Raw genomic sequence first — 17,039 nt, 5'->3', positions numbered from 1 at the left:
ATTATGGAATTGTAGTTCATCGATTCTGAAATTTTAGTTTATAGATTATGGAATTTTAGTTCATTCATTCTGGAATTTTTAGTTCATAGATTAGATTATGGAATTATAGTTCATCGATTATGAAATTATAGTTCATCGATTATGGAATTATAGTCCATCGATTATGGAATTTTAGTTTATATGTTGTTGCTGGGAATCGAACCTGATTTTTTTTTTTAAGGGAAGACGCATGTTTTATTAAAACGACGTCGTTTTTACATCCGTATGCACCATGCTTGGTGCATACGGATGCATAGCATAATTTGCCATGGTGCATACGGATGCATAGCATAATTTGCCTTCAAGCCCTTGATCCGTTTATATACTTATTTTATTGATATGGGCCTATTAACGGCCAAAATTCTGACTGGGCTTCCCGCTAAATTTCCAAGTACCAATTCTAACGTAGGAAGTGAAATGGGCAATTTATATCATATTATGGACTCTATATTAAAATAATAAGGTACAAAATTCATATTCGTAAGATACATAATTTTATAATACAAGATATAAAAAATCACAACACAAGACACATAAGCATGCTATATATTTATTTATTTTTCAAATTTGATTTGGGTACATAATGTGTGTTCATAGTTCCATAATTTCACAACACAAGACACAAAAATTCATAATATAAAACACAATTATTAATTTGTTTCAAATACAAAATTCATATTCTTAAGTTACATAATAATTTATAATACAAGACACATACACTACTACACTAGGGTTCACAATGCATTGTGAATCTGATTCATAGTATAAGAGCATCCTTAATAGTTATAGTTTTTAGGAGTTTTTGCAGGTGTGATTAGCAAAGAAATATGAGAGAGGAGAGAAAAAGAAAAAAAAAACTGAAAAAAAAAGAAAAACGGTAAAGGGTCAGTGACTCAGTAACGCGCTTGGCTGGGCGCTGGGTTGCGCTTCACGCGACTAGGGCGCAAAAATCAGAACATTCAATGAGTCATACAAGTCTGTCAAAAATCAAGTGTTTGCATGAATTTTTTATTTTTTATTTTTATTTTTTGAGAAAAGGGTTAAATATGTCCCTAAACTTTACCCCAAATGTCAATTAGGCCCCTAAACTCTAAAAAGTACAATTAAACCCTCAAACATGTCAAATTGGATCAATGAAGTCCAAAAATCGGTAAATGACCTGTTATTACAGGTGATAGGGAATATCCCGACCGGCATAACTTTACCCCGGCTGGTGTGCCTTTGTCTTTGTCTTCTTGTCTTTGCAGGTAACAGGTCGGGCTTCTTGTGAAGAACCCAGTCGGGATCTGACCGGGAGTTGCCTGAGCGGGAGTGTCGACCACCGAGTGGTAGCCCTTTGGCGAGAGAGCTGACGAGAGACACGTGGCGGCTCCACGTGTTGACAGGCAGGGCACCCGGGACGGCGACACGTGGTGGCTACGTGGGAAGCATGTCGAACGGCCGGATTTGTGTCTCCGGTGCCGCGACTATAAATATCCGCGATAGCTACAGTGTGAGGGACTTTTGGACGATCGATAGGTTGTTATTAGAGAATCCCGACCGCAGTCAGTCGGTACTCAGAGCAACCAAGTAGATTGTACTTAGGGCCTTCACCGTGATCAATAAAAGACATTTACTTGCTTTAATTGGTCTCGTATTTACTTAATTACTACTTACGTGGTAATTAACAGTATCAACAGGTCATTTCAATTCCTGTAACCGGCGACGATTGTCAAATTCCGGTCGCCTTCCGGATGGCCGCCTGGGTCGACGAACCACCACCCCCAATAGAAGGTTGTTGATTTGCAGGTCGCGATTGTAACCGTCCATGTGACTCCACTGCCTGGTCGCGATCTCCCAATTGTGAACGGCGATTGAATTGAAGGTCGGCGAAGTCCCAGGAGGGTCGATGTTGACGATCGCCGACGATGTGAGGTTGTAGCCCCTTCGACACAAACTGTCCAGAATTTCGCTAACTTTATTGGAGAAGATTCTGGCCGCCTTCTCCGGTGGAAGACGACTGGAATCTGATGACCGTCGCCATACTTTGTTATCGGTGGCCTGAATTCGTCGGCGGAATTGAAATGACATTTACTGATTTTTGGGTTTCATTGATCTAATTTGACATGTTTAATAGTTTAATTATATTTTTTAAAGTTAAGGGACATAATTGACCTTTGAGGTAAAGTTTAGGGGCATATTTGATTTTTTTTTTTTTCATCACCCTTTCTTCTCTGAATAAGCTTGTTTTTCTAACCCAATTACCCAAAACCTACAGAGGGGATGCATAGGATAGAACGAAATGTGTACAGTTGTACGCCACGTGTCACATGACGTGGACCGGCTTGTTCGAAATGTGAATCTGTGATTCTGTGTTGTTCGACACATTTCTGTATCACAGTATCATCTTCTTCACATCACTCACTCATCATTCTTCTTCTTCTTCTTCTTCCTCCAAAACCTTCAATCCCAAAAATGTCTACGCTTCTTCCACTCAGAACTCACTACGCCTTGACCTCTAATCAACGCCACCTCTCCCTATCTTCTACCCGTTTACATCATCCGCCTCGCTTCTTCAGAATCAGCGATTGCCCTGCCTCCAGATTGCTTCGCCGGAATGTTGGCCTTCTGGCTCGAGCTGAAGATAAAGCCAGGGACTCTTCAACTTCTTCGCCGACTCAACCTCAGGTTCTTCCATTTTCCAATTTAATGAGCACCAATATCTTATCTTCCAACAAGTTAGTATTTCTGTTATAAAGTTTGGTCCCAACAAGTTAAGATTTCTGTACTAATGTTCGAAGCTTAGTTGATTATCACCAGTCAAATTGAGCGTCTTGCTGAAACATACTGGAGCTTTTGCAAGTAGAGTAATTGGAATCTAGTGATGTTGGATATGACCTTGGCTATCAAAATATGTTGCTAGTTAAAGTGGAATTGATTATTGCCAATTTCTCTTGAAATAATAACTTCAAACTTTTGATACTATACGAATATATTTAAGTGATTGACTATGATTTTGGATTCAGATAGGAAGAGTGTTATTCTACAACACTATATCCCTAACCTCTTATGGATATATACAGGAATTCACATCATCTCCCGGAGCATGTGATCCGTTGTGTTCTGTTGATGAAACAAGCTGGGAGGATTTTGAAGCCAGTTACCAGCCAAAGACGGATTTACTTAAAGCTCTTGCAATTTTAGCAGCAGCTGGTACTGGAGCTTTGGCAATAAATCATTCTTGGGTGGCTGCAAATCAGGTTCCTTATCATAGCCTTTATTCCATTGCTTACAAATCAATGGCCCTTCCAAAAGTTTTTGTTGGATTGATCAGGTGTCGTACTTCAGGATATTGCAATGGCATTGTTATTTGCGATAGGATATGTTGGCATTATATTTGAAGAATCACTAGCCTTCAATAAGAGTGGAGTAGGACTTCTGATGGCTGTAAGCTTGTGGGTTGTACGGAGCATTGGGGTAAGCCTTCTGTAGTTGATATCTAGTCATTTTTGCTTTCAGTATAGTTCATATATTTGGTATTGGAGTGGGAAACACGAAACCTTACAAAAGGTGATGGGGAACACCTGTCTGCTAAGGTTAATATAAATAAAGGGTGTGAAATAATCAAATAATTCATGTCCAGTATTTACAACTTTTTTACTTCAAATTGCAGGGAAAAAAAAAAGGAAACAGAAAAAGAAACATTGGAAAGAAAATGCAGAGAGATTTAAAACCCCATGTAAAAAATGGAAGAATTAAAATCCGGTGTAGATTATACTGTCCTTCAGACAAACAGAATGTAGCTGTAAAAGTGTATTTTTTGTCACTCTTGCACAACCTAAATGATAGTTTTCCTCTGAAAAATGCACCAGAATAGACATGGAAGAGCTCATTACCTTCAATATTTTTTTGCTTTCTCAGCCAAGTTTCTCTGTAATGTCCTTGAGCAGGCCCCTTCAACTGATATAGCTCTTACAGAGCTGTCACATGCAACTGGCGAAATCAGTGAAATAGTGTTCTTTCTGCTTGGTGCCATGACAATTGTGGAGATTGTTGATGCTCACCAGGGATTTAAGCTGGTTACAGATAACATTACAACTCGCAAACCAAGAACTCTGCTTTGGGTGGTTAGTGATACATAGCCTTTGATATATTTGTCCCTTATGACCCTTGTCACTTGCATATCAGATCTAACTTTTATAGTAAAAAGTCGCTGATGATAATTGCAGGTGGGTTTTGTGACTTTTTTCCTCAGTTCTGTCCTTGACAATCTAACCTCTACAATTGTAATGGTATCCTTGTTGAGGAAGTTGGCACCTCCATCAGAATACCGGAAGTAAGTGCAAGCAACATTTTACCTCATCAGTCTGGTTTTCCAATAGGGGACAGAGATTCTTAGGAGAACAACATTATCAATATCAATACTAAATCCTGACACTTAATTTTTCTGGTGACATTGGAAATTAAGTTGAATAAAATTTAATGATTATTGATGGTAGGGATTGGAAGCTAATCTAAAAGGAGTTTAGGTAATTGAAATATGTCAGCATTTGAGTATTCATTAGGCCATTCAAATTTCATTACAATGGAGAAGCCATCTGAGATTTTCTTTAGTGTCAGCAGAGGATATATGTATGTTTGGAACACTATTTATGGGTTACAGAACAATGCTAAGTTTCTAATGAGCATGGGCAATAGCAAACTCCCCCCAAAACAAAACGCCCATCTAAATCCTTTGTCAAATTATATTGGCAGGCTTCTTGGCGCTGTTGTGGTGATTGCAGCAAATGCTGGTGGAGCATGGACTCCAATTGGTGATGTTACAACTACTATGCTTTGGATCCATGGTCAAATAAGTACACTGCCAACAATGAAGGTTTCTCAGCTGTTTAATCAATCTGCATGGACACATCATATTTTCATGGACTATGAATTATAATTGGGCGAAAATCTTTGATGAATATGCATTCGCAGATATCTCCTGGTATATTAGTATTTGGCCTAGCATTGGCAATTTTGTGGTAACTGAACTATTTAAATGATTGGTATGCATTGTTGAGTTTCTCAAGGAATATTTGCATTTGATAGAGCCAAAGTAGTCATGACCGAACTGTTTGCATAATTTTTGGAAAATTATTTCCCTAACATGATTAGCATGTTGCCATGTTATATACTTAAAGAGCATGCAGGGTATCTATAAGATGGCATTTGCTTTGAATATCTCTAGCCAATGTATACAAGACTGTAAGGGGATGTTTGGTTCATGGAAAATGTTTTCTAAAGGAAAACATTTTCCTTAAAGTGAAGGAAAATGTTGTTTTCTAGTGTATGGTTCATGGAATTCATTTTTCATTGGAAAATGAATTCCTCAAATTTGAGGAAAACAAAATCCTTGGTTGGACCAAGGATTTTGTTTTCCATGGAGGATGGGAAGAAAAAGTGAATAGATTGCCTATTTTACCCTTGCTTTCTTTTTTAATTATATTACTTTTATTAATTTGTAGGGGCATATAGGTCTTTATACTCATTATTCCTTACAATTCCAAATCTAACCAAACAATAGAATTAGTATTCCCAGTAATTCTTTTTCCACCAACCAAACAATGAAATTCATCTTCCTAGTAATTATTTTTCCATGGAATTCCAATTCCACTTTCCTTAAAATATTTTCCGCGAACCAAACGAGCCCTAACTATTTGCATGCTTGTTCCATGAGTATCATCAAATATGTAATTAAAACTTTACACATGTGAACTACAATGCTGCTAAACCCTAAGATTATTGTTGTTCTAATTTTTGTTACTTTATTATTATTGTTGTTGTGGGGGGTGAGTTGGTGTGTAATTTCGTGAAATTTAATTACTGATAGAGTGATAGTTCAATGGAGATCTGACCTTGTGTGGGTTGTTCAATCAAGAGGGCAATGCATAATACTCTGTGCTGACATGATGATTTACTAAATAATTGCTGTAACATACTTGCTAGATATCTACTGTGTCAACTATCCTATTTTCAAGAGCATCATCGGCTATCTGCTGTAGTGTATAGATTTTGTAGTTCTTAAATTAACTTGGTAGTATATAGATTTTATAGTTCTTAAGTTAAACTACAATCTTGTCATTCTTTCCATCTACTATGCATCTTATCCAGAATGTCGTACCTTTACACCATTTAGAAAAATTTGATCCATTTCTACTGTTTGCAGGATCTATTTGTACCATCAGCAATCTCTTTAGCTGTTCCATTGGCTCTTATGTCCTTAGCAAGGTATTTTGCTTTACATGCTGTACAAAATGTCTCTTGAACCTTTGGAATAGTAGAACACAATTAAAATTGTTTAGTATGGGAATATGGGTGAAAATTGATTTGAGACTTGTTCTTGTGTTCAGTGAAGTTAATGGGAAGGGACAGAATTCTGCAGATGTTTTGGCCTCTGAGAAGATGGCCCCTCGGGGACAGCTTGTTTTCTCTGTGGGTATTGGAGCTCTAGTTTTTGTACCAATATTCAAGGCCTTAACTGGATTGCCTCCTTATATTGGTATGTTGCTTGGCCTTGGAGTACTTTGGATCCTAACAGATGCTATTCACTATGGTGAATCTGAAAGACAGCATTTGAAAGTGCCACAAGCTTTGTCACGCATTGACACTCAAGGAGTTCTTTTTTTCCTTGGAATCCTTCTCTCCGTCAGCAGGTAAATTAAAGAATTCAAAGTTGTGTTTTATTCTCACTGTTTGTTTCCTTTCACCTTTTTTTTTTAAACACAAATTTATACGCCTCATTGTTAGTCCCTAATTCCACCACTGCCTCGGGATAGATTAGTTCTGATATTAGTTTCGCTTTGCATAAAACTGGAAGAAACAATTTTAACATTCCGTTGTGTTGATTAAATTCTGTCGAATAGCCTGGAGGCAGCAGGTATTCTGCGAGAATTGGCAAATTACCTCGACACCCATATTGCAAACACTGAACTTATTGCAAGTGCAATAGGGGTTGTATCAGCAATTATAGACAACGTTCCACTGGTTGCAGCCACAATGGGGATGTATGACCTCTCCTCCATTCCTAAAGATTCTGAGTTCTGGCAACTGGTGGCATATTGCGCTGGTACAGGCGGATCCATGTTGATTATAGGCTCTGCTGCTGGAGTTGCATTTATGGGGATGGAGAAAGTGAATTTCTTTTGGTATCTCAGAAAGGTGTGTGCTCTAGCTGCCCTTTGATAATCTAATGTTTTTGCCACCAGAAACTGAACCATTTTCTATTGTGCAGGTGAGTGGGTTTGCTTTTGCCGGTTACGCCGCGGGTATTGCTGCATACCTAGCACTTCACAATTTGAACCTCTCTCTCCCCACTACTCTAGCTGAAGTTCCTTTCCTTTCTGGTTCATAAAATGTGGGCTTTTCAGTTTTGCTGGTGGCAGACAGCAGACTAACCAATTGGCTGTTTGTTGCACCAAATTGAGCAGTGAAGGACTGAACAGGGTGCCAATTATAGGCAAATTCCCACTTGATAGAAGCAAATTTACCATAGTTTAGCTTACATGTGAAGATCAAAAGACTGGCAAGAGATTTTTTACTGTTTCCTCAAATAGTCTTATTTTTTTTTTGGTGAGATCCTCAAATAGTCTTATCAACCTCCCTTTTCTTGTACTTTTATTAAGAGACAAGTGAAGTTAAACTCGCTGTCACTATTTAAGGATGTATACTGCATAAATTTTGTCTTGTGACTTCAGCTGATTGACTCATATCAAGAGAGTCAATAAATTACTTTCACTGGGAGTCAAACTTAAAACTTTATGGTTATCAAACGAATGGCTCTGATTGTTGTCAAGATTCAAGAGTCATAACTCATAAGCAATGGAAATGATTAAGCCAAGAAACAAAGATACTTAACTGAGACAATGAGAACAGCTCTCAACAGTGCATACACAGTACATATCTTAATTGCACATGCAAATCACTCTCTTTTCCCCGCAAATAGAAGCTAATTGTAAGCAAAACAGAACTACAAAAACTGGCACCTAATGGAAGCTTGAGAGCATTTATGGCCTTATAACTTGAGGTAAACAAACTCCTCAACAGCAGGGATTTCGCCAATCCTCTTCAGTGATTCTTTGCTGGGCTGTTCATCAACTCCGATTGCCATTAAAGCGTGCTTCCTTGGAGCACTTCTCCCGACACTCATGAAGCTCACGTTCACATTCTCCTCGCCCAAAATGCTACCCACCTTGCCAATCATACCTGGCTGATCAACCTGTCTGCAGAGGATGATACTGCCTTCCAAACTCACATCTACTTCAAAGGAACCCACCTTTGTCAAATGCGGGACTCCATCTTTGACACGACCCTCCACCCTGATCTCCCCGGAGTCAGAAATGGCACTGGCGAATTTGGATTCCACGTTGGCAATCTGAACCTGAATGAACTCGAGCGGGCTTTCTGGAGAACCATCAAGAAGAACTCGTTCTTCAGCTATTCGGATTCCTCTCTGCTTGGCAGTGAAATCTGCATTAACCAAGTTGACAAAGACGCTGGAGATGGGCTCAATAAGACCCTTTGTTATCATGGCACGAAGAACCCTGGTATCAAGATCATCAGGAGCTCTGGCAGAACCATATGTTACTTTCACAGTTTTCACACCACTCCCACCTGTTACCAACTGGACTGCAAGTCTACCGAGTTTCTCAGCAAGAACAACAAATGGCTTCAGCTCTGTCAATACCTGCATTCAAATAGTTATCAAATTGAAATGTCAGCCCCGCATCTGCATAATCCAATTGCATATAATTGAAGCATGTGCTCCATCTCAACTAAAAGCCTAAGCTGGTAGTCACGCGTGCAGTGGGTTCCAAGCAACACGTGGACCGTAGTCGCTTTGGTCGGGCTCTATACCAAATTGAAGCATGTGCTCCATCCCAACTAAAAGCCAAAGCTGATAGTTGGATTGCACATTAATGGCTATATGCTCAACACATATCCCACTCCTAAAATCACGCCCTTTTCAGAAATTGAAACGGGAAATTGACAATACCTCAGCTGGAACCATAGGTGCATTAACAGCAGTAGCCGCAAGCTCTCCTTTCAAAGCTCCAACCACTGCCTCGGCAATTTCAATAGCAACTCCTTCCTGGATTGATTTTCAAATAGCATTTGTTAACATATAGGAGAGGGGTTCGCAAAATAAACAACATGGCGTCCACAAACCTGAGCTTCCATAGTACTAGCGCCAAGATGTGGAGTCACAGTTACTAGCTCATGCTGTACCAATTTACTGTCTTTAGCTGGAGGTTCCTCGGTGAAAACATCAAGAGCCGCCTGAGATTTAATTTAAAAAAAAAAATTAAAATAAGAAATGAATAAATGCATTACGACTGAAGAATCTTGGCTTTATGGATGATGAATTGAAGCATATGCTCCATCTCAACTAAAAGCTTAAGCTGATAGTTGGATTGCACATTAATGGTAATGGTTATATGCTCAACAATGATGAAGTACCTGTGCCACAATGCCTGCATCAATGGCCCTCACCAATGCTTCTTCATCAATTACTCCCCCACGAGCAACATTGACAATTCGGACCCCTTTTTTCATCTTAGCAAAAGTTTCGTCATTTAGCATCTTAGATGTGGCAGGAGTAAGAGGCATGTGAAGTGAGATAAAATCTGCAGATGCAATGGCTTCATCAAAGCTCACAAGTTCCACTCCTATGGCACGGGCTCGGTCAGCTGGGGCATACGGGTCATGAGCAATAACATGCATACCCAGCCCCTTTGCTCGTCTAGCAACTTCAGATCCAACCTTCCCAAAACCCATAACAACCAGTGTTTTTCCGACAAGGGATACACCAACATATTTGTTCCTCTGCCACTTTCCTGCAATTCACATAATGACAAACTTCACAGTTCCATTTTTGAAAGGCTTGTAGTTTTCTAAAAATCACAACCATGAATGAGAAACGTCCCACTCAAAATGTATCAACTGAAAATCCACCAAATCCCAGAACCAGCAAATGAAGATCTTGTCAAGATACCAAATTATTCACAGTGACTGAGAAGTTACTTACAATCCTTAGATTTAATTTTCAGCTCTCAATGGAAATGATACAAAATACAAAAACTCAAATGAGAGAACAAACATTCAGAAAACAAAGTAGGACACCAGAAAGTGCCACCCACATGAACACCTACTGGGAAAGTACTACGGTCACATAGAATATCATGCCAGCATTAAAAAGAAAAGGACAAAAAGACAGATTGCAACTCATCAAAAGCTAAACTTTTTGATTCTGTATACAATGATCATTTCTCCTGGTATTAACAATTGTTTACCAATTCCCATAAAAGAGGATTCTAAAGAGGCGGAAAAATGCTATTAAAAGTTAAAACATCTCGGGACAAGCAGATCTGAGTATAAGGTTCCAACTTCCATGAATGGCAAAGAAATTAGAGTGAACTTTATTATTAAATTAAATATAATAATAATAAAAAGTACTAACCGGCTTTAACAGAGGCATCGGCTTGGGCAATGTTTCGAGACATGGCGGTGAGCAATGCGATGCCGTGCTCGGCAGCGGCCACAGTATTGGCAGTGGGCGCGTTCACTACAAGGCAGCCGTGCTCAGTGGCGGCGGCGAGATCGACGTTGTCGATACCGACGCCGGCCCGGCCGACGACCTTGAGGCGTCCGGCGGAGGATTCGAAGACCTCGCGGCTGACTTTGGTGGCGCTGCGGACAATCAGCGCATCGCAGAGCGAGATCTTGGTGCAGAGCTCCTCGGGGCTGAGATTGTAGGAGCAATCGACATTAGCGAACTCCTTGAGCAGGCTGAGCCCAGCCTCCCCGAGTTTCTCGGCCACGAGGACGGTGGGCTTGGCGTCCATCGCCAGCACCACGAAGCGGAGAGCACGGCGGCGGGGGAAAGCGGCAGTAGTGGAGACGCGGAACGCCGCCACGGAAGAGAGGTTGCTCTTCCATGAGAGGGAGGAGGTCTTGGCGGCGATTAGGGTGGTAGATGAAGCTGAAGCCGCCATTGGAATTGAATTGGAAGGTTTTGCGGCGAGAGAGAAAAGTGCAAAAAACAATATAAGTTTACGGAAGGGAAAATGCGATGTTTTATAGTACCAAGCCGACAGGCTCGCGGTTGGTGAGATCTTCTTTTGTGTTCGTCGGACTCAAGCCAATTGAATCACTTGTACAGTTGTACACTTCAATTTTCATCCCAATTGTGTTAGGTTAGATTGGTAAACTTTTATTCTACAATTATTATAATTTTATTTTATGTCTATAAAATGAAAGTTTATCTTTAGAAATGAATCTGATTTAATATATTAAATTTACAATTTACAATGTAATCCATAACGAAGAGATAGAAACAAACAAAGAAAATTGTTGAGTTAGATGGATATATGAAAAGAAGTGCGGTGGGTACTGGGTAGTGTATAATACACTAAATAGAGATAATTAATTGATTTTAAATATGGTTAAAATAAAATATATATAAATAGAGGGTAGGTAGGACATTGAATGAATAGTATAAAGTTCTAAAAAGGTAATATAAGATTATATCTATAAAAGTATAAAAAATACAATAAATCAACATGCAATAAAATTGAGGTGGGTAACTTCTTAGCCCATCGAAAAATTAAAAAGGAGAGGTTAACTTAAAATTTGCCTCAAGATAGTCAAATCAAATGCTAAAGACAAAATATTGTCAATTGTCTGAAAGGTAATTTTTTTTTTTTTTTTTTGTTGCCTAGTGAAGGTATAAAAAGTCAAAATCTCCACACTGTCACAGTTATGCTGCTCGATCACACGACGAATTTTGACGAAAACCAGTTTCCTATTGACTTTAGTATTTTCCCTCTTGCCAAACACACCCTTAGATGTCAAGTCAATAAACTAAGGTTTGTAAAGAAGTTGACCTCATCCATAATAGTAGGAAAAATGTGTAACTCATTTAATAAGAGATAAATTTTTATGTAACTAAATAGTAATTAGCAATCTCTTTTAAATCGTCCAATACTCTACTACGAAGTGCAATTGAATCTCACCTATAAAAATTTTACAATCACAATTAATATAATTATTAATTAAACTATATGTAATCATTTGACTGCCAAACAACTTGTGCTCAGATGGCACCCGGGTTGGACTCTCATATGGGAGGTTGTGAGTTTGTGCTTCAGTGGATACTATATTGTAATAGAGTCAGTATCATTCAAAAAAAAATGTAATCATTTGCCTCTCATTTCATTTATGATCGCTATATTTTTTCTCAAATTTTCGGCCATCATTTAGGTTAGATAACACTCATAACAGTATGAATGGTTTATAGTAAGAGTAAATGAAATGAGGTATAAGCGTGAACATATAAGGGAAGAAGTTTAACGTATTATTGAAGTGAATTACAGAAACTATATATACTAAGAGTACACCACAAAAGTAGGAAACTAACAGAGACTAAGCTAAAGAATAGATTAACTACTCCTGAATATCCTCTTAGCCTAATACTCCCCCTCAAGCGGAAGAGGGACAAGGTACCACGCCCAGCTTGAACCGTAACTCATTGAACCGAGCCGACGAAAGGGGTTTAGTGAAGATGTCCGCCAACTGGTCATGCGTGGACACGAAATTAACTTTAAGCGCACCAGAAGTAACTTTGTCCCTGACAAAGTGATAATCGACTTCAACATGCTTCGTGCGTGCGTGGAATACTGGATTGGAGCACAGATAGGTGGCTCCTAAATTGTCACACCAGAGCACCGGGACGGTAGGCGGGAGCAGACCAAGTTCACGAAGGAGAGACTGAACCCAAGTGACTTCAGCAGCAACATCGGCCAACGCTTTATACTCTGCCTCGGTGGAAGACCGAGCTACTGTCCGTTGTTTGCGTGACCCCCACGATAGTAAATTCGGGCCTAGGAACACTGCATAACCACCTGTAGACTTTCGGCCAACAGGACAACCAGCCCAGTCTGAGTCTGAAAAGGCATGTAGAACCGGATCAGTCGTGGGAATGAGACGAAGGCCAAGGTGCATGGTGCCTTGCACATAGCGGAGAACACGTTTCAGAGCAACCCAATGAGTTTGCATAGGCTGGTGCATGAACTGGCACAACCTATTCACTGCAAACGACAGGTCCGGTCGAGTGATGAGCAGGTACATGAGCGAGCCAACAAGTTGGCGATAAGCAGTAGGATCATCTAGGACTACGTCTGAGTCCGGACTGGCCTCCGACGTGACAGCCACTGGCGTGGTCAATGGCTTGCAAGTCTCCATTCCCGCCTTGCGTAATAACTCAATGACGTAACGTTGTTGCGACAATATCAGGCCGCCTTCCGTGTCAACAGCCTGTATGCCCAAAAAATAGTGAGGTCTGCCAAGGTCTCTAATACGAAACACAGTAGCTAGTTTCGAAAGCACATCATCTACCACAACACGACTATTTCCCAACACGAGAATATCGTCTACGTAAACTAACAAGTACACTTTTACATCACCAGATTCATAAATAAATAAAGAAATGTCTGTCTTGGAGGTACGAAACCCAATTTGAACCAGAAACTCGTGTAGTCGGGTGAACCAGGCGCGGGGAGCCTGCTTGAGACCATACAAAGAGCGCTCGAGCTTGCAGACATGATTCAGAAAGGCCGGATTCACATACCCCGGAGGCTGCCGCATATAAATGTCTTCACTCACACGCCCATTTAGAAAGGCGTTGTGAACGTTCAGTTGTCGCATGACCCACCTGTTTGAGACTGCAAAAGACAAAAGTAAACGCACGGTTGTCGGTTTGACAACCGGGCTATATGTCTCAAGATAGTCTTTACCCGGTACTTGGTTGAAGCCCTTCGCCACCAACCGAGCTTTATACCGCTCAATGGACCCGTCAGACTTCCTTTTGACCCGGAACACCCATTTGCACCCGATCACGTTCATGTCACGTCGGGGTGGTACGAGACGCCAAGTCTGATTGTGGATTAGAGCGTTGAACTCTACATCCATAGCATTGCGCCAATGTGTAGATTTGACGGCCTGGCTATGACATGTAGGCTCGTCGTCCTCTAGAGAAGCGACAAGTGCTCGCGGTGGCCGGCGTTGTACTCCGGTGGTGGTGCGCAACTGCATGACATGAGTCCGAACAGTCGGGCGCTGACGCCTCCGCCGGCCTGTCATCGTAGTAGAGGTGGACGGCTGGTATGAAGAGGTGGCAGCCGCCGCAGTCGACGACGAGGTGGGTACGGCAGTACAGCGAACAGGTTGTGACTGACTTGGCGACGAACGTGGTTCTGGCGGAGCCGGTGGTACAGAATACGCCGGAGACGGATGTCGGAGTTGAGCGGTCGCCCATGGTATCTGCGATGAAGATGGTACAGCAATAGATTCATGTGGCCCCGAAAACGGGAAAACCGCTTCATTGAACCTTACGTGCCGAGCAATATATACACGCCCAGTTGATCTGTCCAGACACCTATATCCACTAAAGGAATCCGGGTAACCAAGAAAAACACAAGAAACAGAACGGTAGTCCATTTTGTGTGAGTTGTAAGGACGCAGACAGGGAAAGCACTCACACCCAAATACACGCAACATTGTGTAGTTAGGTGGTTTGTTAAACAAAAGAAAATATGGGCTTTTATTCCCAGAAACTGACGATGGCAACCGATTTATCAGGTGTACCGCAGACTCAAAAGCGTATGACCAGTATTTCTTTGGGACCTGACTATGTGCTAACAAAGATAACCCGGTTTCTACCACATGACGATGACGCCGCTCCACACGACCATTTTGTTCGTGCGTGTGGGGGCAGGTTTATCTATGCATGATCCCGGCAGCAGCAAACACCGTGTGTAACTTACGGTATTCGCCACCCATATCAGTTTGTACACATTTAATTGAGGTGGAAAACTGTTTTTCAACTAAAACCCGAAACGTTTGAAAAATGGAATAAATATCTGTTTTGAGTTTCATAGGATATATCCACATGAACCGCGAATAATTATCAACGAACAATACAAAGTATTTATGACCGTCAACTGACGGGACAGGAGACGGGCCCCAGATGTCTGTAAAAATTAACTCTAAGACAGACTAACTTGAGTTTTCTACACGTGCCAATGGGAAGCGCGCAGACTTACCCATCTGGCAGGCAGTACACAAATTATTTATAGAATTAATGGACCCTACTACGGGACAACTCGAGATAACCTGACGCAGAACACGACTGTGCGGGTGACCAAGACGCTCATGCCACACTTTCGGAGAGGCTTTAGCAGATACAAACGCAACTGGAGCAGGCACGCGGAGTGGATACATCCCGTCCTGACTCGGACCCCTAAGAAGAACCTGGTGTGTTGTACAGTCCTTCACAACGAAATAAGATGAGTGAAATTCAAAGTAAACACCATTATCACGGGTGAATTTTTGTACAGACAATAGTGAGGCACGAAGTTTAGGGACATGTAAGATTTTATTGAGAAACAGTGACCGGGACTGTGAGTTTAAAGACAGAGAACCTGTGTTTCGGATTGACAGACCTGTGCCATCACCAACTCGAAGCGTGTCACCACCTGAATACTGCTCCACTTCATTTAACGCATCACCATTCGGGGTAGCATGTGCAATGGCACCGGTGTCTGGGAACCAAACGTTGGAGAACGGTGCAGTAGTGTGATCATCTTGAACAGCAACATGCGCCTGTGGGGGTGCGGGAGGGTAACCACCGGACTGCACCAAATTTGGACGATGACCGGTAGTGTCGTCGAACCTTTTGTAACAAGTGAGAGCAGTGTGCCCTGGGATGTCGCAAATCTGACACCGAATTCCCCCGCACCCACGCTGACCACGTCCCCTCTGGCCTCGGTGTGCTCTTCCTCGCCCGCGTCCAGTGGGAGGCTGCTGCTGTTGCGCCACCATCGCAGTTGGAGTAGGCGGCGACATGGGTGCAGCTTCGTCTGGAAATAAATAATTGTGCGTGGACAGTAAATCAGCAACCTCTGGAATGGTTAATGGTGCACTCTTGGTGGTGAGCGACGCAACAAGAGACCTGTACTCTGGACGTAATCCTCTGAACACGTGAAGATTTTGTTCATCCAGGCCTATGGGGTGGCCTGCTTGTGCGAGTTGCTCAACGATAATCTGGGCTCTACCAAGATAAGCTGCTGGCGTCGAATCACCTTGGTGAAGGGCATGGAGTTGTGTCAGCAGACTCAACGAACGTGAACGAGACGCAGAACCTAGTGCAGTTTCAACCGCAACCCAAACGGAGCGAGAAGTCTGATGACCAATGGCCAGATACAGCACCTCTTCTGCTAAGGACGAAATCAACATGCTGAGTATCGACTGGTCTTGCTGCATCCAAACCGTGTACAGAGGGTTCGGTGTTGGACCCGTCGAAGATGACCCCGCGGCGGCGGCTAGGAATTCCGACGGACACGGAGTAGTCCCGTCGACATAGCCGTAAAGATTCTGACCGCGGAGAAAGGGAATCAGCTGCGCTCTCCAGAACAGGTAGTTCGAGGCAGTCAGCTTGATAGACACATAATGATGTGCCTGTTGAAGCATGTTGTGGTTGCGGGAATCAGATTGAGAAACAACGGCGGTGGAGGAGTTAGTGACGGGAGTGGTGGTGGTGGGATTTGCTTGTTCGGCCATAGGATCGACAATTAGGCTGATACCACGTGAACGTATAAGGGAAGAAGTTTAACGTATTATTGAAGTGAATTACAGAAACTATATATACTAAGAGTACACCACAAAAGTAGGAAACTAACAGAGACTAAGCTAAAGAATAGATTAACTACTCCTGAATATCCTCTTAGCCTAATAATAAGGATTATGTCTAAAGTGAACAGATCTATTGTGAGCATCAGTATTTGGTCGTCTACTGAATCATTGAGTCACCGTAATTTATATCTTCGATGCTTTGTCGAATTGAGGTTTGGGGATTATGGGATTGGGATTCAACTTTTGGGAGAAGGGTAAGTGAAATGAGGTGAAAGCAATGTGAGGTAGATCTTGAG

The 17,039-nt window shown here is 41.7% G+C and overlaps 2 protein-coding genes across 3 annotated transcripts; one reads left to right on the top strand and one right to left on the bottom strand.

Moving 5' to 3' along the window:
• Nucleotides 1-2,400: 2,400 nt before the first annotated feature.
• LOC109162029 (sodium/proton antiporter 1) lies at nucleotides 2,401-7,594 on the top strand. Of its 2 annotated transcripts, XM_019310669.1 has the most exons (10): nucleotides 2,401-2,706; nucleotides 3,102-3,278; nucleotides 3,367-3,495; nucleotides 3,969-4,145; nucleotides 4,248-4,354; nucleotides 4,774-4,894; nucleotides 6,224-6,285; nucleotides 6,408-6,710; nucleotides 6,921-7,215; nucleotides 7,289-7,594. In XM_019310669.1, the coding sequence occupies exons 1-10, from the start codon at nucleotides 2,494-2,496 to the stop codon at nucleotides 7,406-7,408; spliced, it is 1,704 nt and encodes a 567-aa protein (XP_019166214.1). In that variant the 5' UTR covers nucleotides 2,401-2,493; the 3' UTR covers nucleotides 7,409-7,594. The 2 variants fall into 2 exon arrangements, with proteins under 2 accessions (XP_019166214.1, XP_019166216.1); XM_019310671.1 differs by lacking the exon at nucleotides 2,401-2,706 and having other exon boundaries at nucleotides 3,169-3,278; nucleotides 3,353-3,495.
• Nucleotides 7,595-7,869: 275 nt separating this feature from the next.
• On the bottom strand, nucleotides 7,870-11,107 carry LOC109162028 (D-3-phosphoglycerate dehydrogenase 1, chloroplastic-like). The gene is made up of 5 exons (XM_019310668.1): nucleotides 10,514-11,107; nucleotides 9,514-9,890; nucleotides 9,223-9,333; nucleotides 9,050-9,145; nucleotides 7,870-8,740 (listed from the first exon to the last, which is right to left on the bottom strand). The coding sequence occupies exons 1-5, from the start codon at nucleotides 11,046-11,048 to the stop codon at nucleotides 8,069-8,071; spliced, it is 1,791 nt and encodes a 596-aa protein (XP_019166213.1). The 5' UTR covers nucleotides 11,049-11,107; the 3' UTR covers nucleotides 7,870-8,068.
• Nucleotides 11,108-17,039: the final 5,932 nt, after the last annotated feature.

This window comes from Ipomoea nil, unplaced genomic scaffold (assembly GCF_001879475.1).
Source record: "Ipomoea nil cultivar Tokyo-kokei standard unplaced genomic scaffold, Asagao_1.1 scaffold2926, whole genome shotgun sequence".
NCBI lineage: Eukaryota > Viridiplantae > Streptophyta > Magnoliopsida > Solanales > Convolvulaceae > Ipomoea > Ipomoea nil.
Note: the sequence above shows the minus strand (reverse complement) of the source record. Positions and strands in the feature narration are given on the sequence as shown.